This window comes from Oryctolagus cuniculus, chromosome 1 (assembly GCF_964237555.1).
Source record: "Oryctolagus cuniculus chromosome 1, mOryCun1.1, whole genome shotgun sequence".
NCBI lineage: Eukaryota > Metazoa > Chordata > Mammalia > Lagomorpha > Leporidae > Oryctolagus > Oryctolagus cuniculus.
This window is the reverse complement of record NC_091432.1, coordinates 33,047,773-33,073,062: the sequence shown is the minus strand read 5'-3', so window position 1 is coordinate 33,073,062 and position 25,290 is coordinate 33,047,773. Positions and strand designations below refer to the sequence as shown.

Here is a 25,290-nt window from a genome sequence, read left to right as displayed (position 1 = left end):
TCCAGCTCCCTGCTAATGTGCCTGGGAAAGCAGCAGAGCACGGCCCAAGTGCTTGGGCCCCTACACCCACATGGGACACCCAGAAGAAGCATCTAGATCCTGGCTTTGTCCTGACCAAGCCCTAGCCCTTGTGGCCATTTGGGGAGTGAACCAGCAGATAGACAATCTCTGTTTCTGATTCTCTCTAATTCTTTCAAATAAATAAACAATTCTTTAAAAAAAAGAAAACATCAACTAATAGTTATGCACATTAAGTGAACACTATTATTAGATAATACTTTTTTTAAGATGCTATTCATTTATTTAAGAGGTAGAGTTACAGAGAGGGAGAGACAGAGAGAAAGGTCTTCCGTCCAATAGTTCACTCCCCAAATGGCTGCAACAGCCGGAGCTGCGCTGATCCGAAGCCAGGAGCCAGGTGCCTCTTCCCAGTCTCCCACGTGGGTGCAGGTGCCCAAGGACTTGGGCCATCTTCTACTGCTTTCCTAGGCCATAGCAGAGAGCTGGATTGGAAGAGAAGTAGCCAGGACCAGAACTGGCGCCCATATGGGATGCTGGCGCCGCAGGCAGAAGATTAACCTACTGCTCCACGGCGCCAGCCCCTATTGGGTACTACTTACTGCATCTTAAATGTATAGACCATGTTAAATTTGGGGAAGAAATCCAAGTACGTTTGCGGACTCGTCCTACAAGGTCCACACTGTAGACATCGTAGGGCAATGGCGTTCTTCGACAAGAAGCATGGGAGACAAGCTTTGGTGAACATGTCTGTTTATTAACGAGCAAGCACACCTTTTAAAGGGCAGGCAAAGGGGGTGTAGCTAATTCACGGCAACACTAATTTTATAGGATAGAGCAGATATTGGCAGCTGTGCTTCTCCAATCAGCTTGAAGGTCATGTAGCTAGGATAGCTTTCCAGGTGGTCCTAATGGGCCTGGGCCACACCTGGGAGCTGATTACCTGATTGTCAATTACAGTGCCCTTTAACAGGGAGTGAGGGTGGGGGAAATGTGCCTGGGGCTCCTGCCACCTGCCAGCACTCAGGTCAGTGGGGTCCTTCCAGGGAGGCATGGTGTGCCATGCCCACTCAAACTCCTGCATGGGCAGGGCAGGCAGACTCCCTGCCAGCTACAGGATCACCCACATACATTATGCATAAATATTATGATTTATGCTTCTTAAAATAATTTTTTATCAAGAGAGTGTAAAGACAAGTCACAGACTAGGAGAAAATATTTTTGAGTTACATCTGATAAAGGACTGTTGTTCAAAATATACAAAGAACTCTTAAAACTCTACAATAAGAAAACAAGTCAATTTAAAAAGGGGCAAAAACCATGCACAGATGCTTCACCAAAGAAGATATACAGATGGCAAATAAGTACAGTAAAAGATGCTCAACATCATACATTGTTCGGGCCAGGGACCTGGATCGGAAGCAGTGCAGCTGGCACCCAGGCGGTGGCTTTACCCACTCTCTCCCAGCAACTTCTATGTATGCAATATATTATTATTAACTACAGCTGTCATACTGTATGACAGATCTCTTGAGCTTAATCCCCATCTAACTGAAATAAAAAAAAAAAAAAAAAAAAACAGAAGAAATTAAACATCACCCCAATCAACTCTACTTGTCATTTCGATGACTTCAAATTTTTAGCATCCATATCTAAGTGAGATCTGGCAATATTTATTTTTCCATACAATTTGCTATATTCATTTCCTATTGCTGCATAACAAATTCCCACACATTCAGAAGCTTCCCACCACACACGTCTCTCTCACCGTTTCTGTGAGCCAGGAGTCTCTTCTCCTACAATTGAGGTGATGGCCAGGCTATGTGTTCTCCTCTGAAGACTTTGCTGTAGATTCATCCCCACACCAGGCTCACTCAGGCTGTTGGCAGAATATTGCATGGTCAGGGCTGAAGGCCTGTAGGGACTGGAGGCAACAGGCCAACCATTGTTCCAGGGGCTACCTGTAGTCCCTTCCCACACTGGCTTCCTCAGCTTGACCGCTTACTTCAGACCACCAGAGAAATCGCAGAAGTGTGCCTGCTAGAAAAATGGCGGGTTCCATAAAATCAGATAATCACAAGCATTCTATCCAATCACCTTTGCTGTGTTCTATTAATTAGAAATAAGTCACAGGTTCTGCCTACAGTCAGTGGGAGAAGATTCCACAACAGCATGACTACCAGGAGTGAGTGATCGCTGAGGGTCACCTTTGGGTCTGAAAACCACAAGCACCTATTGTGTGCCAGTTCCTAGGCCAAATGCCTTCCATATGATCTTTCCTTCCAAATGAGTATATTAAAAAGGTTCTCAATTGTAAAATGTTATAGAAATGTGAGCTAATGGAGCAGGCATGTGGTATGGCAGTTAAGTCACCACTTGGGACATCTGTATCCCGTATCATGGCACCTGGTTCAAATCTCAGCTACCCTGTTTCTGACCCACGATGGCCAGAGCTGCGCCAATCCAAAGGCAGGAGCCAGGAGTTTCTTCCAAGTCTCCCACAGTGGGTGCAGGGGCCCAAGGACCTGGGCCATCTTCTACTACTTTCCCAGGCCATAGCAGAGAGCTGGATCAGAAGTAGAGCAGCTGGGACTAGAACTGGCACTCATATGGGATGCCTGCGCTTCAGTCCAGGGCTTTAACCCGCTGTGTCACAGTGTTGGCCCCTAAAGTTCTTTTACTTCCATACAGCTATGCAGCTGCCTTAGCAACATGTGTCTAAAAGGCTATTCTTCCCCTCACTGAATTATTTTGGCATTTTTGTTGAAAATCAATTGATCATACATGGGGATTCTCTGTTCTATTCCACTGATCTCTATCCTTACGGCAATATCATACTATTTTGCTCACTGTTAATTCTCCAACCTTATGCTTTTCCAAGATTATTTTTGCTATTCAAGGTACTTTGCATTTCCATATATATTTTGGCATTAATTTGTTAATTTTTGGATCAAAGGACTGCTGGAAATTTGACTGTGATTGCCCTTAATTTACAGGAAAATTTAGATATGTTAAACTCCGTAATACATTTTCCCATACACTGAGGTCTTTCAAATCTCTCTCAGCAGTGTTCATAGGTTTTAGTGTTCAGGTGTTGCATACATTTTTGTCAAATTAAATTTAACTAGTTTATGTCTTTTTATAACATCCCAAATAGCACCTTTAAAATTTAATTTTCCAACTTCTAGGTATAGAGCCACAAAATTGAAAACATATGTTCGGGGCCAGAGCTGTGGCATAGCAGGTAAAGCCACCGCCTGCAGTGCTGGTATCCCATATGGGCGCCGGTTCAAGTCCCGGCTGCTCCACTTCCGATCTGGCTCTCTGCTATGGCCTGGGAAAGCTGTGGAAGATGGCTCAAGTGCCTGGGAGACCTGGAAGAAGCTCTTGGCTCCTGACTATGGATCAGTGCAGCTCTGGCCATTGCAGCCATCTGGGGATCAACCAGCAGCTGAAAGACCTCTCTCTATCTCTACCTCTCTCTGTAACTTGTCTTTCAAATAAATAAAATAAGTCTTTTTAAGGAAACATTTGTACAAAAATGTTCACAGCAGCATTATTTGGTAAAATCATATTTGAATGGTAGAGAGGCAGTGAAAGAAAGACAGATATAGACACAGAGACAGACAGAGACACAGACCCATAGAAACACTTTCCAAAGGCCAATAACAGCCAGGGCTGGACCAGGTGAAGCCAGGATTTCAGAACTCAATCCCACTAGGGTGGCAGGGATCCAAGCACTTGAACCATTGTTTGCTGCTGCCAACCCCCCCCCCCCCCCCACAGGATGCACATTAGGAGGAAGCTGGATTCAGAAGCAGAGCCAGTACTTGAACCCAGGCACTCCAATATGGGATACAGGTATCCCAAGTAGTGTCTTGACTTGTGTGTGTACTACTCATCATAGTCTTAAAGTGGAAAAACCCAAATGTCCAGGGGCCAGTGTTGTGTAGTGTGTAGAGTTATTACCTGATCCCATATGGGTGCTGGTTCGAGTCCCGGCTACTCCACTTCCAATCCATCTCCCTGCTAATGCATCTGGGAAAGCAGGAAAAGACAGCTCAAGACAACTTTTAAAAAAATAGATACATAAATAAACCTTTGAAAAAACATTCACAAGTACTTTCATAATCTCAAAAACTCTAACTTAATATTTTTTTCATATAACTTGTTTCTCAACTAGAATGTCTTTCTTTTTTTTTTTTTTTTTTTTTAGGATTTATTTATTTATTTATTTAAAAGAGTTACACAGAGAGAGGAAGAGACAGAAAGAGAGGTGTTCCATCCATTGCTTCACTCCACAAATGACCACAATGACCTGGGCTGGGCCAGGCAGACCAAGAGCCAGGAACTTTGTCCGGGTCTCCCACATCGGTGCAGGGGCTCAAGTACTTGGGCCATATTCTGCTGCATTAGCATTTTCCAGGTGCATTTTCCAGGTGCATTAGCAGAAAGTTGGACCAGAAGTGGGGCAGCCAAGTCTTGAACCCACACCCATAGGAGATGCCAGAGCGGCAGTTGGTGCCTTTACCCACTACATCACAACACCAGCCCCAAGTAGAATGGCTTTTATCCTTAAGTTTTGTTATTTTGTTTGTTTATTATTTGTCTCAGGAGTTAAGAGTGAGAGTTGGAGAGGGATCACTGAACTGTATTGACTTTGTCAGGTAAGTGTTTGAAAAGAGGAAAGAGGGCTGTCGATCTAAGCAAGATGGCAAGGTGGGAAAGGATGTTCAGGTCTAGTCGGCATTGGGCTTGGGGCACTGGGACTTGACGGCTAACATTGGCTCTGTCTAGAACGAACTTTAAAGGGAAAAGGAACCCACAATGATTCAATACTGTAATGCAAATGACACAAAAGTAGCTACTGCTCCCTTATTTTCAACAATGCAAGTCCAAAAAGCAGATGTGGCATGCATCCCCTCCAGAGAGTAGGTTCACATATTGAGCTTGATAGAGAAGTGGATACAATTTTTCCAAAGAATAATTTGGCAATATGCATGATAGATATGAAGGAGCACTTACCAGAGGCCCAAGAAGCATCCATGTTCTATGACAAAGAAAGTCTGTGTCTAGGAGTATGCCCTGAGAAGTCAGAGGAGCCAGGGCCATGCACAAAGTTGCTCCCTGCAGTATTGCTAACAAAGCAATAAAGTAAAAGAAACTACTTAAATGTCCAATAATAAAGGGTTAGTTAAGTTATGGCCTGTCAATATAACAGGTTATGATGTAGCTATCAGAATTTTACTGACATGAGAAAACCTCAGACAGAATATTAGTACCACAAGTTAACCACTCACCTTTCCATCTTTCCATTTCCTGCATATCAGCAACTGCTCTCTCTGGATGCCAGCTGGTTGTCTAGTCCAGTAGTTTTCTTTTTATTTATTTATTTATTTTTATTTGACAGGTAGAGTTATAGACAGTGACGGAGAGAGACAGAGAAAAAGGTCTTCCTTCCGTTGGTTCATCCCTCAGATGGCCACTATGGCCAGTGCTGCGCCAATCCAAAACCAGGAGCCGGGTACTTCTTCCTGGTCTCTCACGCAGGTGCAGGGGCCCAAGCACTTGGGCCATCCTCCACTGCACTCCCTGCCTACAGCAGAGAGCTGGACAGGAAGAGGATCAACCAAGACTAGAACCCGGCGCCCATATGGGATGCCGGCGCTGCAGGCAGAGGATTAACCAAGTGAGCCACGGCGCTGGTCCCTAGTCCAGTAGTTTTCAACCTGTCTTCATAGGAGCTTCTGAGTTTTTTTTTTTTTTTAAGTTTTAATTTATTTGAAGGGCATAGTGACAGAGAGAAAGAGAAGGAGATCTGTCTGCTGGTTCACTTCCCAAATGGTTCCAATGGCCAGGGTTGGGCCAGACAGAAGTCAGGAGCCTGGATGTCCATCTTGGTCTCCCATGTGGCTGGCAGGGGCCCATGTACTTGGACCATCTGCTGCTGTCTTCCCAGGTGCATTAACAGAGAAGAAGCCTCAGAGTTGTAAGAGGTCCCTTAGGACCTAAGGGTAGAGAGCAAGAGAAAGGGCCCCCAAACTCAAGGATCACATTCACTTTGATCACTTTTGTATACTGATGGAACATGTAAACTTGTGTTTGGGAGGATTGCAATGTTTAGAAAGAAAAATTCAAGCCCACTCATTTCACCCCACACACTAATAACTTCTTTGGGATTATTTGTTCCAGCTCTGACCTCGTAAACATTCCTTCCAGATGCAGCTTTAAGCACTTCTAGGAACATTCCTTTCCTCTGCCTTATCCCTTTAGCCAACACACAGCTGTCAGGAGAGGATTCAGTAACTACTTAGATCTGTGGTTAGCCAGTAGAGCAGCTGCCTGTGACGCCGGCATCCCATATGGGCACTGGTTTGAGTCCACCTGCTCCTCTTCCAATCCAGCTCCCTCTAAAGGCCTGGGGAAACCAATGGACGATGGCCCAGTGTCTCCCTGCACCTGCATGGGAGATCTGAAGGAGCTCCTGACTCCTGGCTTCGGCCTGACCCAGCCCTGGTTGTTGCAGCCAATGGAGAGTCATCCAGCAGATGAAAGATCTCTCATTCTCTCACTGTATTTCTCTCTTTGTAACTCTTTCAAGTAAACATCCCAATCTTTAAAAAAATAAAATCAGGTTTGATATTCTCTTACAAAATACATTCAGATAGATGATTGGCACAGCAGTTAAGATGCCACTTGAGATGCCCCATCCCATACTCAGCGCCTGGGTTGGAGTCCCAGCTCCTCTCATGACTCCAGCTTCCCGCTAGTGCACACCCTGGGAGGAAGCTCATGATGACTCAAGCACCTGGGTCCCACAACCCAGATGGGAGACCCATATAGAGTTTCCAATTCCTGGCTTTGGCCTGACTCATCGTCTGCTGCTGTGGGCATTTGGAAAGTGAACCAGCAGATAGAAGCTCTGTGTGTGTGTGCATGTATGCGTGTGTGTGTGAGACTCCACCTTTCAAAATAAATAAAAATGAATAAACATTAAGGAGAAAAAAATAAGTTATAGCTTTGTAGGCACCCTGGAGCCAGGCAGGGGCTAAACCTTTCTTTGCAATGTACAGTTTTTAAAAAGCCCAGACCTGTTGAGTTAATCCTTTACTGTACAAATTCATTGACTAAAATAAGAATTATGATCATATATTGGTATAAATAAATAAATGGGGGATAAGCATTTGGGGAGTGAATCAGCAGAAGGAAGATCTCCCCTCCCCCATTCTGCCTTTCAATCAATAAAGTATTAAAAAAGTAATAGATGGGGATAAGGAAAAGTTCTTTCTTGCAGAAGGATGATAACTATTAATTGTAGAAGGAATGATGGAACTTGAAAAATCATTATTTGGTAACCATGATAAATGATTGGTTCAGGAAAATATCAATGGGTGCTCCAGTGAAATGATCAATGGCCCTCCAAGAGATGTGTTGATATCCTAATCCTTAGATCTGTGAATGTTACCTTAGTTGAAAAAGGGGTCTTTACAGATATAAATAAGGATCTCCAGATGAAAGCATCCTGAATTATCTGTGTGGATCTTAAATCCAAAGGCAAATGTCCTTATAAAAGATAGACAAGAAGACAGATACACAGAGCAGAAGGCAATGTAAAGACAGAGGAAGAAACTGCAGTGATGTGGCCACCAGCCTAGGAATACCATCAACAGATGGAAAAGGAAGATTCTCCCTATAGCCTCAACAGGGAGTGTGGCCCTGCTAACTAGCTTCTATATTTTAGATTTCCAGGATCCAGAATGGCGAGAGCCAATTCTTTTCTGTTGTTTTGAGCCACTTAGTTTGTGGTCATTTGTTGCAGCAGCCACAAGAAACTAATATTGATGATGCTAAAACCAGAGATGCAAGAATGATGCCTGAGGAATTAGCCTTAAAGTACCCACAAAATACTTACTAATGGGAAAGGAAAATATAACTCTTCAGTGGAGAAAGCTGTAGCTCCTTAAGCTTTGGGTTGTAGAGTCAAACAGAGCTGGTTTGAAGCTCCACTCTCATTATTGTCTTATAGTAGCTTACCTGATGTTGGGAAAGTTACTTAAATTCATTAATCTTCAGTTTCCTGTAAAACAAGATTACTAATAATCATTACCCACATCTTACGGATATTATGAGGATTAGATGTGACAATCTGCGTAAAGCTCTTAGCACAGAACCTAGCAATCCAAGTATGAGCACATGCTCAATGCATATTATTTTGATGAGAATTGCTATCATGTACAGAATAAGGTTTATATTTCTTGTAATCTCATCAGGGAGATAAAAGACGTTCATCTAAAGACATCATGATCAGGCCATACCCCAAATTTTTCCAGGTCCTATTTAAATGGTGCTTCTTTTCTCAAACCTCCTGGTATTCATTCACTTGCTTCTTCCAGTCTCCTGATCAGGTAAGTCATCTACCAATGCCCAAGAGTCACTCTGTATCCACAGCTCAGACCACTACCACTGCATCCAAAATTGATGATCAAGTTTGCTTCTAGAAGCTCTCTTCACTGCGTGGATTTTGACTTATCACTGTCTTTTAGAAGAGATGGCCAAGTGAGACTGTGGCTTCCAAGCGAGGCTGTGGCAGCCTTCAATGCTGTTCTATTCAAATACTTTCTCCCTAGAATGTATAGCAGGCAACAGAAAGAGGAATCAGAGATGATTTATATGGTCAACCCTATCAAATAGGGCTTACTTTTTTTTTTAAGATTTTGTTTATTTATTTGCGAGGCAGAGTTACAGAGAGAGGGAGAGACAGAGAGAAAGGTCTTCCATCCCATGGTTCACTCCCCAAATGGCTGCAACAGCCAAAGCTGGGCCAATCCAAAGCCAGGAGCCAGGAGCTTCCTCTGGATCTCCCATGCGGGTACAAGGAGTGCTTGGAGTGTTTGTGCCATCCTCTAAGGCTTTCCCAGGCCTTAGCAGAGATCTGGATTAGAAGTGGAGCAGCTGGGACTAGAACTGGCATCCCACATGGGCACTGCAGGCAGAGCTTACTTAGCCCACTATGCCATAGCTCCAGCCCCTACTTCGTTTCTGATGTTTTAATTTAATCTCTGATGTTGATCTAAGAGATTGAAACCAGGGCTGCCCTAGCAAAGACAAGACTTATAGTTCTCCTCGGTGCCAGAAAAGAAATGAAAAACTGAAAACCAAGCCCTCCTCTGCTATTCAACCCACTTCTTACAAATATGCTCCTGAGATTCTTCATAATATCACAAACTTGATCTTCTAGGATCTTTCTGTTTCAAGACTGGCCTATTTGTCACATAGGAATGCACGGACTTAGTGATATCTCTAGTTAGGTTACCCCAAATTTTGCATTCCCCAGAAAGCTAATGAACAAGGCCACCTCCGTGAAGATTAAATTCCACTGCTCTCTGCCCCAAATGATTTCCTCCATTCCTTCAAAGCAAGTTATTGAACTGCGGGCCTCAGTTTTCTCAACTATAAGATGAGGGTAATGAACTAGTGGGTCTAAATCCAATATTTTTTTAAGTTATTTTATTTTTATTTGAGAGACAGACAGAGATAGACACAGAGAGAACGTATACTGATTCACTTCCCAAATATCGACAACAGCCAGGGCTGGGTCTGGTCAAAGCCAACAGCTAAGAAATCAATCTGAGTCTCTCATGTGAGGGGCGCGGACCCAGGCACTCAGATGTGGGATGTCAGTATCTTAATCATTAGGCTAAACAATACTTATTTTTTAATGGAATAAGAAGAGGATGAAAAATGTGGGAGATCATTCATGGGCATAATCTAAGGCATACATCTTGAGAATAAATCCAGAAAGAAGTGGGAGATAAGGGGGTGGAAAGCAGAAAGAATCCTTTTTTTTTTTTTTTTTTTTTTTTGGACAGGCAGAGTGGACAGTGAGAGAGAGAGACAGAGAGAAAGGTCTTCCTTTTGCCATTGGTTCACCCTCCAATGGCCGCCACGGCTGGCACGCTGCGGTCGGCGCACCGCACTGACCCGATGGCAGGAGCCAGGTGCTTCTCCTGGTTTCCCATGGGGTGCAGGGCCCAAGCATTTGGGCCGTCCTCCACTGCACTCCCTGGCCACAGCAGAGAGCTGGACTGGAAGAGGGGCAACCGGGACAGAATCCGGCGCCCCAACTGGGACTAGAACCCAGTGTGCCGGCGCCGCAAGGTGGAGGATTAGCCTAGTGAGCCGTGGCACTGGCCCTTTTTATTTTTATTATTTAAAAAATAATTTTATTTACATAATTTTAATTAATTTTATTTAAATTATTTTTTTAAATAAATATTTATTTATTTGAAAGGCAGAGTTACAGAGAAAGGGAGAGACGGGGTGGGGGGAGAGAGAGATTGATTGTTTTTAATATGCTGGTTCACTCCCCAAATAGCTGTAATGGCCACTGCTAGGCCAGGCCAAAGCCAGGAGCCTGGAACTCCATCTGGGTCTGCTACATGGGTGGCAGGGGCCCAAGTACTTGGGCCACTTTCTGCTGTTCTTCCAGGGACATTAGCAGGAAGCTGGGTGTCTCAAGTGACAATTTAACCTGCTGTTCCACAATGCCAGTCCTGACTTTATTATTATGATTTTTTATTTTCCTTTTGTTTGAAAGATTTATTTATTTGAAAGGCAGAGATACAGAGCAGGTTGGGGCAAGGGGTGACAACTTCCATCTGCTGATTGACTCCCTAAATGGTGACAGCGGCCAGGGCTGGGCCAGGCCAAAGCCAGGATCCTGGAACTCAATCAAGATCTCCCATGAGGGTAGCTGGCAGTGACACAAGTACTTGGGCCATCACCACTGCCTCTCAGTATGTGCATTAGCAGGATGCTGGGTGCTAAGCAGAGCTGGGACTGGAACCCAGGCCCTCTGATATGGGATGCTGGTGTCCCAAGTAACATCTTAATTGCTGGGTCAAACTGCTGTCCTGAGAAAGGTCTCCAAAGTCATTTTGCAACCAAACTACCTTTGATTTTAATCTCCTCTCATTTTATTTTAAAGTAATTTATTTATTTGAAAGGCAGTGTTAGAGAGAGAGGGAGAGACAAAGAGTGACATCTCCCATCTACTGGATCACTCTCCAGCTTGCTACAATGGATGGATTTGGACCAGGCAGAAGCTAGGAGCCTGAACCTCCATCTAGGTTTCCCATGTGGTTGGAAGGGTGCAAAGTACTTGAGCCATCTTTCACTGCTTTCCCAGGCACATTAGCGGGGAGTTGGGTCAGAAGCAGAGCAGCTAGTACTTGAACCACGGCTGAGACGCAAACTGGTGTTCACTTGGGATGCCAGTATAGCCTGGCAGCAGCATAGCCTGCTGTGCCACAACACTGGACCCCCTCCTCGCCTCTCATTCTATTTATTTTTTAAAAGGACACAGGCTTTAAAAGCATGTGCATTATTTTATTTATTTCTTTTTTTGGATTTATTTATTTGAAAGGCAGAGATATACAAAGAAAGAGAGAGAGAGAGAGAGAGAGAGAGAGAGAGAGAGGAAGATCTTCCATCCACTGGCTCACTCCCCAAATGGCTGCAACCACCAAGCCTGGGCCAGTCTGAAGTCAGGAGCCAGGAGCTTCTTCCGGGTTTCCTGTATGGGCACAGGGTCCCAAAAACTTGGTCCATCTTCCTCTGCTTTCAGGTGCATTAGCAGGGAGCTGGATCAGTAGTGGAGCAGCTGAGACTGAAAATGGCACCCATGTTGGATGCCAGCACTCCAGGCTGTGGCTTAACCGTCTACACTACAGCACCGGTCCCTATTTATTTATTTTTAAAATTTATTTATTGGGGCTGACCCTGTGGTGCAGTAGGTTAATTCTCTGCCTTTGGTACCAGCATCCCATATAAGTGCCGGTTCTAGTCCTGGCTGCTCCACTTCCAATCCAGCTCTTTGCTGTGGCCTGGGAAAGCAGCAGAGGATGGTCCTGGTGCTTGGGCCCCTGCACCAATGGGGGAGACCCAGAAGAAGATCCTGGCTCCTGGCTTTGGATCAGCTCAGCTCTGGCCACTTGTGTCTACCTGGGGAGTGAACCAGTGGATGAAAGACCTTTCTGTCTCCCTCTCATTGTCTGTAACTCTACCTCTCAAATAAATAAATAAATATTTTAAGAAAATATTTATTTAAAAAGAGTTCCAGAGAGAGAAAGAGAGAGAGAGAGAGAGAGAAAGAGATCTTCCATCCTATAGTTCACTCCCCAAATGGCCTCAAACAGCCTGGGCTGGGCCAGGCCAAAGCCAGGATATTGGAACTCCATCCAGGACTCCCATGTGGATGCAGGGGCTTCCGCTGCTTTCCCAGGCTCATTAGCAGGGAGCTGGATCAAAGTGGAGCACTGGGGACTTAAACTAATGCCAATATGTGATGCCAGCATTGCAGGTGGTAGCTTTACACCACAACGTGGGCCCCAACAAACATGTATTTAGATCCTACTATCATATCAGGCATAGCACAAAGTCCTGGAAATAAAAGAATGCTTCAAATACATTCCCTACTTTATGGAATTCATGATCTATGAAGGAGAGTGGCAGATACACAGTTGATTGTAAAGTCATGTGATATGGTAGAATGTAGAAATCAGAATAAAACACCATAGGACAATTGAAAAGAAGCAATTGACTTTACCTAGGGGAGTGAGGAAATGTCATGGAAGATACAATGTTTCATTTGGATCTTGAAAGAATGAATGCTTTTATTTAAAACAAGAACAACAATCTTTTATTCTAGGCTTTTGATTCAGACTTGAAGTAGTTTTGTAGGAATTCTTTGAAAGACAGCACCGAAACTTCTTAAGACATGTAAACATATTTTCAGTTGAGAAGAAGACATTTTTCAGATAGTATTGATTGTATACATTTTTAGAAAGATATATATATATATATATATATTTATTTGAGAGGCAGAGTTACAGAGAGAGAGAGAGAGAGAGGGAGAGACAGAAAGAAAGGTCTTCCATTTGATGGTGCACTCCCCAAGTGGTCACAATGGCTGGCATCAGGCTGATCTGAAGCCAGGAGCCAGGAAATTTTTCTGGGTCTCCCTTGTGGGTGCAGGGGCCCAAGGACTTGGGCCACCTTCTATTGCTTTCCCAGGCCATTAGCAGGGAGCTGGATGGGAAGTGGAGCAGCTGAGACTCGAACTGGCACCCATATGGGATGCTGGCAGCCCATAATTGTATAAAATTGTTTAAAAAATTATTCAAGAGGCAGAGAGAGAGATAGAGAGAGAGAGAGAAAGAAGCTACCATTCACTGTCTTATTTCCCAAATAACTGCAACAAAGCCAGTAGCCAGCAACTCAATCCACATTGCTAACATGGGTGGCAGGAACCCAACTACCTGAGCCATCACCAGTACCTCCCAAGGTGCACATTTCCTGGAAGCTTGAATTGAGAGTGCAGCCAGGTTTCAGAACCCAGGCACTCTGAAATGTGATATGGAATGAAGATGGGTGCCAAACCCTGTACACATTTTTAGATTTATTTACATACATCAAAACAAGAATGACTTGGCAATTAAAAATATTAAATAGATTGATACTGTATGTACACATGAAGTAACTCTTGGAACTACGTTTGTATTCATTTGGGGTAAACCAAGGTAATTTTATGTAATGGGCAAAATAACATAGTATTATTTGGAAATACTAAACTTTTCCCTTCATAGCTTTTCTGATTTATGTGGCATAAACAAACTACATAATGGTATGAGGGACTATAAAGATTTTATTGCCACTTGTTTGGTATTGCCAGCACCAGTGGTGGGTATCTCAAACTAAGTGCCATAAAACATTTACAGCATGCCACTCCGTTTCCTGCACTTCCAAAACTCCAGTGCGCACAAAAGTATAAGTTCTTATACATAAAGTATCTGGCTGTGAAAACTTTTCTATTTAGAGTCCAGATTTCCACTCTGCAGGAAAAAAAAATACATGTTGTAAATGAAGATTTTCATTACCTCTCGGAAGGCTCTCAGGCTACTCTGGCAAATTCCTTCCCCCAAGGAAAACGAATTTTCAAAGATATCCTCAGTAAATGCATACTCCAATTAACATAAAATTGGCAAGGTCATTTGTGCCCACACCTTTGAATTCATTTGTAAATAACTACTACTTTCGGCCTCGGTTCCTCACCCGGGGAAACCCGGCTCCAAACATTACAGGTGCAGAGGGGCTTACAGAGAGGGATGAATAAGAACAAAAGGATGTCGGCGCCACGAGGAAAACACAATCTCCCAGAACAAGATTAATCCCATACTAGGGCTTACCCAAGTTTAAACTGCTTTTCAAATGGTCATCAGCGACAGTGTGTCCTGTTTATTATAAAGCTCTATGCTGGGCTTATCTTGAGGGGTAGATTTCTGGGTTGAAGCCATAGTGATTTTTCCAAAGGGAGGTAGGTAGGTGGTCATTATGCTTTACTGTCATTTTGACTTTTAATTTCTGTCTTAAGGGCCGAACGATTTCCACGACCTTCACTACTCCTGAGAAGGAACACAGACAGCGTTGATATGCAACAGAAGATCCTCAATAGTCACTCATTACCCAAACCAAACACTCGCAGGTCAGCTAAGAAACGTCCGGGTGCAGCCCTGCTAACGCACCAAGCCTCAAATACACAACAAAAAACCCAACGTAGAGTGCGTGGGGCGTTTAAATTTTCTGAAAGTCATCCAGAAGGTAGGTGGACTAATCAGTGAAGAGGCAGTATTTGTCTCGGGACAGGAGATTCTGAAACGCACAGCGAGCAAATCCCCGAAGTGGGGGTGGGGACAGTTAATAAGAACCCCTGGGAAAGGCCCTTTCAGCAAGGATTGGAAAATAATACATTTGAATTTGAATCTCTTTTGAATATAAATCTCCCTTAACAGCAGGAAAAGAGTCCCGTAGCCCTGCAAGCTTTGGGCAGGAAGGAGGTAAACCAACTGTAAAACAGCTCGTTCAGCTGTTTTTGCTTCGGAGCGCAGGGAGAGAAACAGCGACCTGGGAACCGAATATTTGAGTCCCTCAAAATAACCCGAAGGGTCAACAACGAAGTCCAGGCCGAAGCGCTGACAGCCTCCCGCTTTGCCGCACCTTACACCCCACGCTAGGTTGCCGCTCGCTGTCCCCTCCCCCGCGCCGGGCCACCGGCAGGCGCGGCCCCTTCCCACGCGGGGCGCGGCGAGCGCGGACAGCGCTGCTCCGAGGTGCGGAGGGCGGGAAGTCTGCCGCCCGCCGACTCCACTGGCTCCGGCTAGCGGGCGCTCCTCCGCCGCGGCTGCCCCTCGTGAGGCGGCCGGTAGCGGCGGAGGCCTCGCTGGCCGCCCGCCTGGCCCGCGAGCTGAGAGCGCGGGGCGCCGAGGGGAGGCGGGGCGAGGCCGCGGGGCGGAGGGGGGCGGGAGGTGCATCCTGGGAAATCCACCAACATGGGGCGAAGCGGCCGCCGCCGCCGCCGTCGCCGCCGCCGCGAGTCCCGGCCGCGGGTGCCGCCGCTTCCCTGACGGCCCTCTGGGGCCTCGCCGCCCGCTGCGGCCCGGGTTCTTGCGGCACAGACTCGCCAGCGCGCCCTCCTCCCGTCTGCCCGCCGGGGCCATGTGAGGGGGCAGCTCCCTCGACCGCCGCCTCCTCCTCCTCCTCTTCCTCCCCCCGCCCCTCCCTCCCTTCCCGCCCCCCTCTCACAGGGCCCTAGAGGAGCCCCCACAGCTGCCCGCCCTCCCTACGCAACCCCCACGATGGACAGGAACTACGCGACCTCGGGCTTCGCGGACCCGCCGCCGCCTCCCGCGCCCCCCGCCAGCGCCGCCGCACAGCCCCCCACCCCGACCTGGGCCTACGAACCCCGATCCGCGGCCGCCGCCGCCAGCAGCAGCTGCAGCAGCAGCGGCAGCAGCCCCAGCCTCAAGGCCAGGTAGGGAGGGTGGGCGGCGGGGTCGCGGTGGGCCAGGAAAGGCCGGGGATGTGTTTGGGGCCTTCGCGCGGGTGCAGCGCCGCCCAGGGGTCCGGGCCCGGCGGGGAGCCCTCCGTTCGCCCTTGCTCCCGCTCAGGGGAGGGGGCTGATGACTCCTATGGGGTGGTCCCCGGGGAGTGGGGGACGCCTGGTGCAGGATTCGCGCCTGGGGCTGGCGGGGGGGTGGGGTGGACCGTGGCTGGAAGAAGGGCTGGGCGGGAGTCTTGGGGCTCCGTCACCTCCCGGTCCTGGGCTCTCACATGGTGAAGTTTGGGCTCGTGGCTGAACTCGGGATCCGGGAGAGCCCCAGGGCTGGCTCCTGCGGGCGGAGGGAGGCGCCGGGGACTTCGGGGCAGTGACATTCCATTGTATGGGAACCTCGGTGGCCCACAGTGTGGTCTCGGGGGCCTCGGCGGCCAGGGTGGGGGAAGCGGGAGAGGAAGAGGCGCAGAGCTGTGTCCCCTCACCCTGGGGGACCCAGGAGGACTGGGCTAGCCAGAACCTCCGGGGCTCGGGGCCGAGGAGGGGGCCCGGCGGGGCGCGAGTGCTGCGCCGGGGCTGGGTGACATATGTTTGCACTGGTGGCCAAGATCGAGCGATTTCTCTTCCACGCGTTCGAAGTTGCTCTTGGGTTTCCTCCCGTTTTAACAACAGCAGGAAGTAAGGGATCTCTCGGCGCTTTCTGGACCTTGGGGGTGACTGAGAGTTGGGGAGAAATTGGGTAGGGGGAGTCACTGACGGCCATAAAGGTTCCAGAACCGAAGCATGCTTCTCCATCTCGGCTTCGTTACGTAGCGTGGGGTTCAAGAGTTCATCTGTCCTCCAGCAGGACCAAGGGAATCTAAAATGTTGGCTCCTGCTTGATACTTAAGCTCGCGGGAAATGTGTAGTAGTGGCACACGGTGTAGCAGTCCAATTTGAATGATAACTGGAAGGCGTGGTCTGGCTTGGAGGATTCGGGAGCCGGGTGTTTTAAAGCCACCTCTCCGGAACAATACTGAATCTGGTAGGTGCAGCTTCTGATTACAAGGACCAGGGAATCCTGGGTTGCTAATGACTTCATCCCCAGCTACCAACAGGAAGCTTCGTGGCTTTGTGATCTCATCAGGTTTCTTCATTATTTGCACGACAGAAGTGAACTTTTTTTTTTTTACTTAATATATTACAGTGTTCTAGGTTGTCGTCTTTGTTTGTATGCAAGTTCCACGGTCATGATTTGGAAAATATGTGTGACGAATAGCTGTTCTTTGTCTTAGATTGTACCTTGGGATGATTGTGAAAGAATGAGAAAAATTTTCTTTAAGAAAGAGGGGGGAAAAACCTTGTTAGAAAATTTTAGGTCCTTTGTTTAAAAGAGCGGGGAGAAAAAATAAATGTGGTATACCAGTTTGGAGCTAAATAATTCAGCGCTGAAACCTTTCACAAATAGCAGTCATTTTGTATTATATATAAGTAAGCTGTTACAAGAAGTTTCATGAAAAACATTTGACACTTTTCCTATTCTTTTTTTTGTGATAATTTAACCATCGTTTTCCAAGTAGCTTTTGCATTGAATATGATGATTTTCACAAGTTAAGATTGCTTGCTGTTTAGTGAACAGCAGTGATAGCTGTTTGTGCAGAATATTTTGTTTCAAATGGAAAATGTATTAGGTAAATGAAAATGAAATACTATCTAGTTTTTTTTTCTGTTATTTCTTTTAGCAGAATACTTCTGAGGCAAGAATCTAAAAATCCAATTGTCATATTTTCCAAATGTTATTTATCAAAGTAACAGAGTGACTCCCCAAACATATTTGAAAACAGTAAGTAGATTCACTTGGACCATGGAATCTAAAAGAGACTTATTTTCTGGTTTTTTTTTTTTTTTTTAATTACTAATTCTTAAATGTTAGCCCTCCTGCTTTAAAAAAGGGTTTCGGGGGTGGGGTCAGCTGAATTATAGCCTTGAAAATGCAGGCTTTCCCCTCCCCCATTAACCTGCTTTGTTAACATCTTGTGTCAGGATCAGGCCATCTGTACAGGGCTGTACACACTTCTTAATTGTACCTCATTTTATTTCTCAAACTGTGCAAAAGTCCTCTTTAATTCAGTTACATCAAAAATCCTGAATCTTAAATAGCCCTGTAAGTCTTAAAATATTCTACATTTCAGAAGCTTATTCATATTTTTATGACATTTAAAAAAGCTTTTTCATAATTCATGCACCAGTTGAATGTTTTTGTTCCCCTTTGTGGCAGTTTCTTCTGAAGGTGCAAATGAGTACAGTAGGATGATGTAATGTGGATATTTATCCATAAAGAATTAGCCTGTCTGTCACCTTGTTTCCTGTAACCTATTCAAAAGCTGACAGATGGTAATGACATTTAGTTGTTACTGACACAGGATCCAACATCCTATGTCTTTGCTTGTTCTTGAAATGCAGCGTTTTCATCAACTGATGGGAACATGCATGGTAAACAATTACTTATGAGTCTGAAACAATACTTTTTTAAAAAAAGATTTATTTATTTATTTGAAAGGCAGAGTGACAGAACAAGGGTCAAGTTTTCAAAAATCTTTAATGTTCCCTGTATGGCTCTATATTTACTGGCTTTTTATTTTTTTAAGATTTATTTATTTGAAAGGCAGAATTACAGAGAGAGAAAGAGAGAGATCATCCATCTGCTGGTTCACTCCACAACAGCTGGGATTGGGCCAGGTTGAAGCCAAGAGCTAGGAGCCTCATCTGGGTCTACCACATGAGAAATACAGTGGCACTTGGGCCATACTCCCTTGCTTTCCCAGGCATGCTAGCAGAGACTGGATCAGAAGTGGAACATCCGGAACTTGAACCAGCACCCCTATGGGATGCTGGTGCTGTAGGCAGTGGCTTTAATCTGCTGAGCCACAGCGCCAGCCCTACTGGCCCATCTTAAAGTTTAGGATTTGGGTCATCCTAATTTTCTTCCTACCTTAAGGGCTTCATCCATGTCCTCACCAGCGACTAGATAACTTTTACCCTATCCCCACCTCCCAAGTTGACTTAATTAAGGTACTTCATGTTAGAAACCTGCTGCCTTCCTTCTGATTCCTGCCCCAATGACTGCAGTGGTGTCTGTTGTCACAGACAACATATCATTTTAAGATACATATTGACATATTTATGTAATAGTTGCCTTCCTCTTTAGGATGGAAGGTATTTGTTGTATCCTATCTGTTTTGCTTTTGTACTTCTAGTACTTAATACTAATTCTAGTACCTGGCAGATAGTTGGTATGTAATGCATACTTATGACGTGAAAGAAATCTAGATGGGCGCCACGGCTTACTTGGCTAATCCTCTGCCTGCGGTGCCAGCACCCCTGGTTCTAGTCCCAGCTGGGGCTCCAGATTCTGTCCGGATTGCTCCTCTTCCAGTCCAGCTCTCTGCTGTGGCCCGGGAGGGCAGTAGAGGATAGCCCAAGTGCTTGGGCGCATGGGAGACCAGGAAGAAGCACCTGGCTCCTGGCTTCGGATCGGCGCAGCGTGCCGGCCGTAGCAGCCGTTTGGGGGGTAAACCAACGGAAAAGGAAAACCTTTCTCTCTGTCTGTCTCTCTCTCACTGTCTTAACTCTGCCTGTCACACACACACACACAACACACAAAACCAAACAAGAAAGACGGAACTCTGCTTCAGTATGGACATTAACGTCCCTTTTCTTCCAGTTGCAGCCCTGAGTGACATTCTGCCTCTGACCTGTAGTAGGGAGCAAGATAAGGAGTTTAGGGTGTTTGTGATTATTCTTAGAAGTGTGGGGTAGTGCCAGCATCCCATATGGGTGCCGGTTCAAGTCCTGGCTGCTCCACTTCTGATCCAGCTCCCTGCTTTGGCGTGGGAAAGCAGTAGAAGATGGCCCAAGCCCTTGGGACCCTGTACCCATGTGGGAGACTTGGAAGAAACTCCTGGTTCCTGGCTTCGGATGGGCATAGCTCCAGTCCTTGCAGCAATCTGGGGAGTGAACCAGCTGATGGAAGACCTTCTCTCTCTACTTCTGCCTCTCTCTAACTCTGAATTTCAAATAAATAAATAAATCTTTTTATTTAAAGTTAAACTGTAACAACTTTTAAAAAAAAGTGTGGGGTACAGGTTACTACTTTCTGTCTTTCCTTGCTGTGTTTTCTGGAACAGTGAGTACTAAAATATGTCTACCAAAACACAGTCCCAGGTTTTTTCTTTCCTTCATTAAACAAATAATTGAGTACCAACCATATGTGAGCCTCTGTTGCCTTTATCTTCAGGTTTTATGCTTTTGTAGTGAAAGTTTGAGAAATACAATGGCAAGCTTTCATTCACTCACTAAAATGTGCTGGGCACCTCAGAGTTTTACAGTGTGCCACAAAAATACAAAGGATCCTGCCTCCCGAAGATCTTGTGGTCCAGAAGGGTGATGTGATAATATACTTGCTGCTTCTCTGCTCCGCTTCCAAGTGTTGGAATATTCTGGAACTTGGAGTTCCTTTTTCTTTCCATTCACTCTAGGTGAAATTGCCACGTATATAGGATGACTTGGAAATTTATATCTGTAGTCTTACTTAGAATCTGACATTTCAATTGCATGTTGAATAGGTATTTCTCTGAAACATGACTGTCACTCTAATGCCCACTCTGGTCCTCCTCTAATCTTTCCAGGCTCAGTAAACTATGCTGCCATTTGCTTTGTAGCCTCAGTCTACCAGGCTGGAGCTGTGTGTGATTAATTTCGTTCCTTCCCATGTCTAATTCCTCAGCAAATCCTGTTAGTTTGATCTCTATATCTGTAATTTCCAACAGGGTCTACTACAGTTGCCTCCTTTTGTTTTCCTTGCTTCCACTTTAGGCCTTCTAGAATTTATTAAGCAAGCAACAGCTAGAGTTAACTTTTCAAAATATAGATAGGTAATGGGATTACTTTACAAAAACCTTCCAGTGTTAGTAAAATCCAAAGTGTTTATCATGGCCTACACAGCCCTGCTTTATCCAAGCTTCTTCTGATTTTCCACCTTCACCTCATTCCACCCCCAGCATGCTGCCATCTTTCTGTTCCTGAAACATGCCAAGATCATTTGTGTCTTAGTACTTCTGCACTGGGTGCTCTGTTTACCTGGAGTTTTCATTCCAGGTCTTTGTTGTTCTGGACATTCAGGTCTTTTCCCTGATTTCAGCTCTCCAGAAGATGTCTCTGACGGCGTGTCCAAAGTAACTTGTCATCACTGTCTCTCACAAAGCTGTTTTTTTTTTTTTCCTTTGTAGCATTGTTACTCTCTGAAGTGATTTGGCTGATTTATATGTGTTATTTGTTACCATACTTTTTTCATACTATTAACTACCACTAATAGAATACATGTTCTCTGAGAACAGTGCTCTTGTCTTCTTTTTTTAAGGTTTATTTATTTTTTGACTGTCACAAAAGTTTATTTAACAGAAAACTTAATATGAAAATGTACATGAGACCCAACTTTTACATCATGGTAAAACAGGCCCTTCGGAGAGGGGATATGGATTTCTCTGTTGAACAGTCATTATACTTATTCCAGGGCTTCTAACTTGACACTATTTCCTCATATTACAGCATTCAGTTCCACTGTCTGCTGTCTCCACACATTCATTTATCACAAGATCCATAAGGGGATCAAATCCCTGCAGTATTCCTTGGAAATGTCTGCTGCTGTTTAATTTCAGTGATAACTTCTTCTCCATAAATTTTTTTCAGCTCACAAGGGTGAGCTTTGTTCATGGTGTCTGCTCCAAGTGCTCAGGGATCCCTGGAAACAGCTATTTCTTTATTTGAAAGTCAGAGTTACAGATGCAGGAGAGAGAGAGATCCATCTTCCATCCATTGGTTTACTCTCCTAATGGCCGCAACAGCTGGGCTGGGCTGCTTTCCAGGGCCATTAGTAGGGAGCTGGATGGAAAGTGGAGCTGCCAGGATGGAGCATATGGGATGCTGGCATCACAGGAGGCCGCTTAGCCTGTTACGCCATAACCTTGCCCCTCCTTATCTGTCTTATTCACGGTTGTAGAAGGCAGCTTTGTATATTGGTTGGTACCATAAGCTCTGGAGTGAGAATATTTTTTTTATTTTATTTTCAAGGTTTGTCAAGTATTTTTTATTTTATTTTTTAAAAAATTTCTTTGAGGGGCTGTTGTTGTGGCATAACTGGTAAAGCCTCCTGCCATGCCAGCATCCCATATGGGTGCTGGTTCGAGTCCTGGCTACAACATTTCTAATCCAGCTCCCTGCTAACATTCCTGGGAAAGTAGCAGAAGATGACCCAAATTCTTGGGCCCCTGCACCTACATGGGAGACATGGAAAAAGCTCCTGGCTCCTGGCTACAGTCTGGCCCAGCCCTGGGTGTTGAGGCTATTTAGGGAATGAAGCCATTTAGGGAATGAACCAGTCGATGGAAGATATTTCTCTCTCCTTCTCTCTCTCTGTCTCTCCCTCTATGTGTAACTCTGCCTTTCAAATAAATAAATAAATAAATCTTTAAAAAAAAAAAAATCCACTTGGGAGATGATGAAGCTCTGGCTCCTGGTTTTGGCCTGGCCCAACCCCAGCTGTTGTAGCCATTTGAGGAGTGATCCAGCTGATGGAAGATCTGTCTCTGTCTGTCTATGTCTCTCTCTCTCCCCACCTCCCCCTTTGCTTGTCAATTAAATAAAACAAATCATTTAAAAAGATTATTTGAAAGGCAGAGTAACAGGGGGACAGTTACTCAAGGATCTCCCACCCACTGGTGCACTCCCCAAATGCCCATAAAAGCCAGGGTGGGACCAGGCTGAAGCCATGAGGCAGAATCTCAATGCAGGCCTCCTAGGGTGTGCACTGGGAGAAGTTGGATTAGAAGTGGAGTGAGGATCCTGATATGGGATGTGAGTATTTTAATAGCTAAGCCAAATACCCACTCCTGGGTTTGTATTTGACTGCATCAGTTGCAGCCATTTGTTTTTTAAAGATTTATTTATTTGAAAGTCAGAATTATAGATAGAGGGAGAGGTAGAAAGAAAGAGAGATGTCTTCCATCCATTGGTTCACTCCCCAGATGCCACAGTAGTCGGGGCTGGGCCAGGCTGAAGCCAAGAGCTTTTTCTGTATCTCCCGTGTGGGTGCAGGAGCCTAAGTGCTTGGGCTGTCCTCTGCTACTTTCCCAGGCCATAGCAGAGAGCTGGATCAGAAGTGGAGCAGCTGCCACTTGAACTGGTACCCATAGGGTTTGCCAACATTGTAGACAGAGGCTTAACTTGTTAATGCCACAATGCCAGTCTCCTAGATAAGTTTCTTAAGCTCTCTGTATGTTCATTTCTTTGTTTAAAATGAGGGTACTTTTTAAGAATTCTTGGTTGAATTCTTGGTTGAAATAACTTAGTATTTAAAGTGATATACAACATATGGAATAGTGTATATAGCAGCATATAGGATAGCATATAGAATATTAACTTCATTGTCAGCACACGTTGTAAGTGCCATTAGACAGTCAATGAATGGATGGAATAACTGCTACTAAATATACTACTTGTTTCTTTTTGACAGGTACAGATATGCTTTGGGAACTTGGAAAATATATCTAGTTCAAGGGATCATGGAAACATTAGTAGATTGCATGTAAACTGATCTGAATTGTTAATATCACACAGGAGGGAGTTTTTTTTTTTTTTTTTTTTTGGACAAACAGTGGACAGTGAGAGAGAGAGACAGAGAGAAAGGTCTTCCTTTTTCCGTTGGTTCACCCCTCAACGGCCCGAAGCCAGGAGCCAGGTGCTTCTCCTGGTCTCCCATGTAATGGTGCAGGGCCCAAGCATTTGGGCCATCCTCCACTGCACTCCTGGGCCACAGCAGAGAGCTGGACTGGAAGAGGAGCAACCGGGACAGAATCTGGCGCCCCGACTGGGACTAGAACCTGGGGTGCCGGTGCCGCAGGTGGAGGATTAGCCTATTGAGCCGTGGCACCGGCCAACAGGAGGGAGCTTCTATGAACAAGTGTTCCAATAGGGAGGAAGTGGAATCTGCTACACCAGTTGAGGGTAGGGCCTTGAGGAGGCACAGCATCACTTCTGCCACAATCTGCTGGTGAGAGTCCCTGGTCCAGTGCAGAGTGATTGTGAGACAGAGACTGGACAAAGAGGTGTGATTCACTGGGGAGCTCAGCTGTTAACACTGTACCACTGTGTATTAGCAGTAGATTTTAGAGGGCTTTTCATGACAGGCCATGGACTTTACTCTATACTCTATAAAAGATAGGGAGCTTTGAAAGGTTTAAGGATGATGATATGAATAAAAGAGATTACTTTGGCAGTCAAATGCATAATGGATTAGCATTGGCATAGATGGAAAACAGGACACCAAAAATGTATGCACTGCCAAAAGAGAAATGTTAATTCATTTTGGTCAACACACAGGCCATACAACTCTTCTAGGCCTTAGGGATTTGGTAACAAATCAGAATGCCTCTGTTCTTGGAAGTTTATATTCCTGAGTGGGGGAGTAAGATAAGCAAGAAAATTTCCTTCTTTAAGAAGTAGCATTTCCCTGAAATCTGACAAAACAGCAGATGTGAGTGCTCTAAGACAAGAACAAATCTGACAGTTCCTTTCCCTAAGAAGATCTTACTATAGATCATTGGTCCTTCAGAGTCACCCAGAGTGCTTGTTGACTTTTTAAAATAATTGTTATTCACGAGGGAGAGAGAGAAAAATGGAAACAGTCAGATCTTGGGTTTTCTGGTTCACTCCCCAAAATTGCCTGCAACAGCCAGGGCTGGGCCAGGCTGAAGACAGAAACAGAGTACAGATCTCCAGTACCGGCCAGGCACCCAAGCCCTTGAGTCATCGCTGCTGCCTCCAAGGATATGCGTTCAGCAGGAAAGTGGAATCAGGAGTGGAGTCAGCAGCACTCTGATGTGGGATGGATTCAGGCATCCCATGTGGTGCGTTAACCCAATGCCTGCTTGTTGAAACACAGGGTGCTGGACAGCTGAGAACTTGCATTTCCAACAGTTTCCTAGGTGATGCTAATGCTAGTCCATGGACTGCATTTTGAGAACCAATATGACCTGGATCTTATCGATGGCCTATTGACAGTCTTGTCTCTACTTGACATCATTTCACAAAAGCCTTTCTGAACTACCAGATCTAAAGTAGACCTGCCAAGTTTTCTATATTCCAATGCTTTTAAAATTTTTTTGAAATATTTGTGCTTCACTTACAATCAGAGAGGTAAATTTAGCAGTTTGATTAGATATTTTTATAGAGACAATGGTAGAGTAATGTTTTTGAGGATGAGGAATAAAAGGCTGAGTACTGAGCCTTAGCTGTTATTGGTTAAAGTCTTTATTAAATATACATCATATGCCAGTCACATGTGTTAT

At 45.2% G+C, this 25,290-nt stretch overlaps 1 protein-coding gene and 1 pseudogene across 4 annotated transcripts in view; one reads left to right on the top strand and one right to left on the bottom strand.

Moving 5' to 3' along the window:
* The first annotated feature begins 15,578 nt into the window (after window positions 1-15,578).
* QSER1 (glutamine and serine rich 1) overlaps window positions 15,579-25,290 on the top strand; it is an 82,779-nt gene continuing 73,067 nt past the window's right edge. Inside the window, exons 1-2 of one of the 4 annotated variants that reach the window (XM_051825482.2) lie at window positions 15,750-15,886; window positions 17,629-17,729. Coding sequence is in view for 1 of the 4 variants with exons in the window: in XM_051825478.2 (XP_051681438.2) it covers window positions 15,711-15,886 (176 nt within the window). In the remaining 3 variants the exon portion in view is untranslated. Of the gene's footprint in view, window positions 15,887-16,136; window positions 16,932-17,628; window positions 17,730-25,290 lie in introns of those variants that run through there. The other 3 variants (XM_051825487.2, XM_070071647.1, XM_051825478.2) reach the window with 3 other exon arrangements.
* On the bottom strand, window positions 21,450-21,658 carry LOC108177658 (small nuclear ribonucleoprotein G pseudogene; annotated as a pseudogene).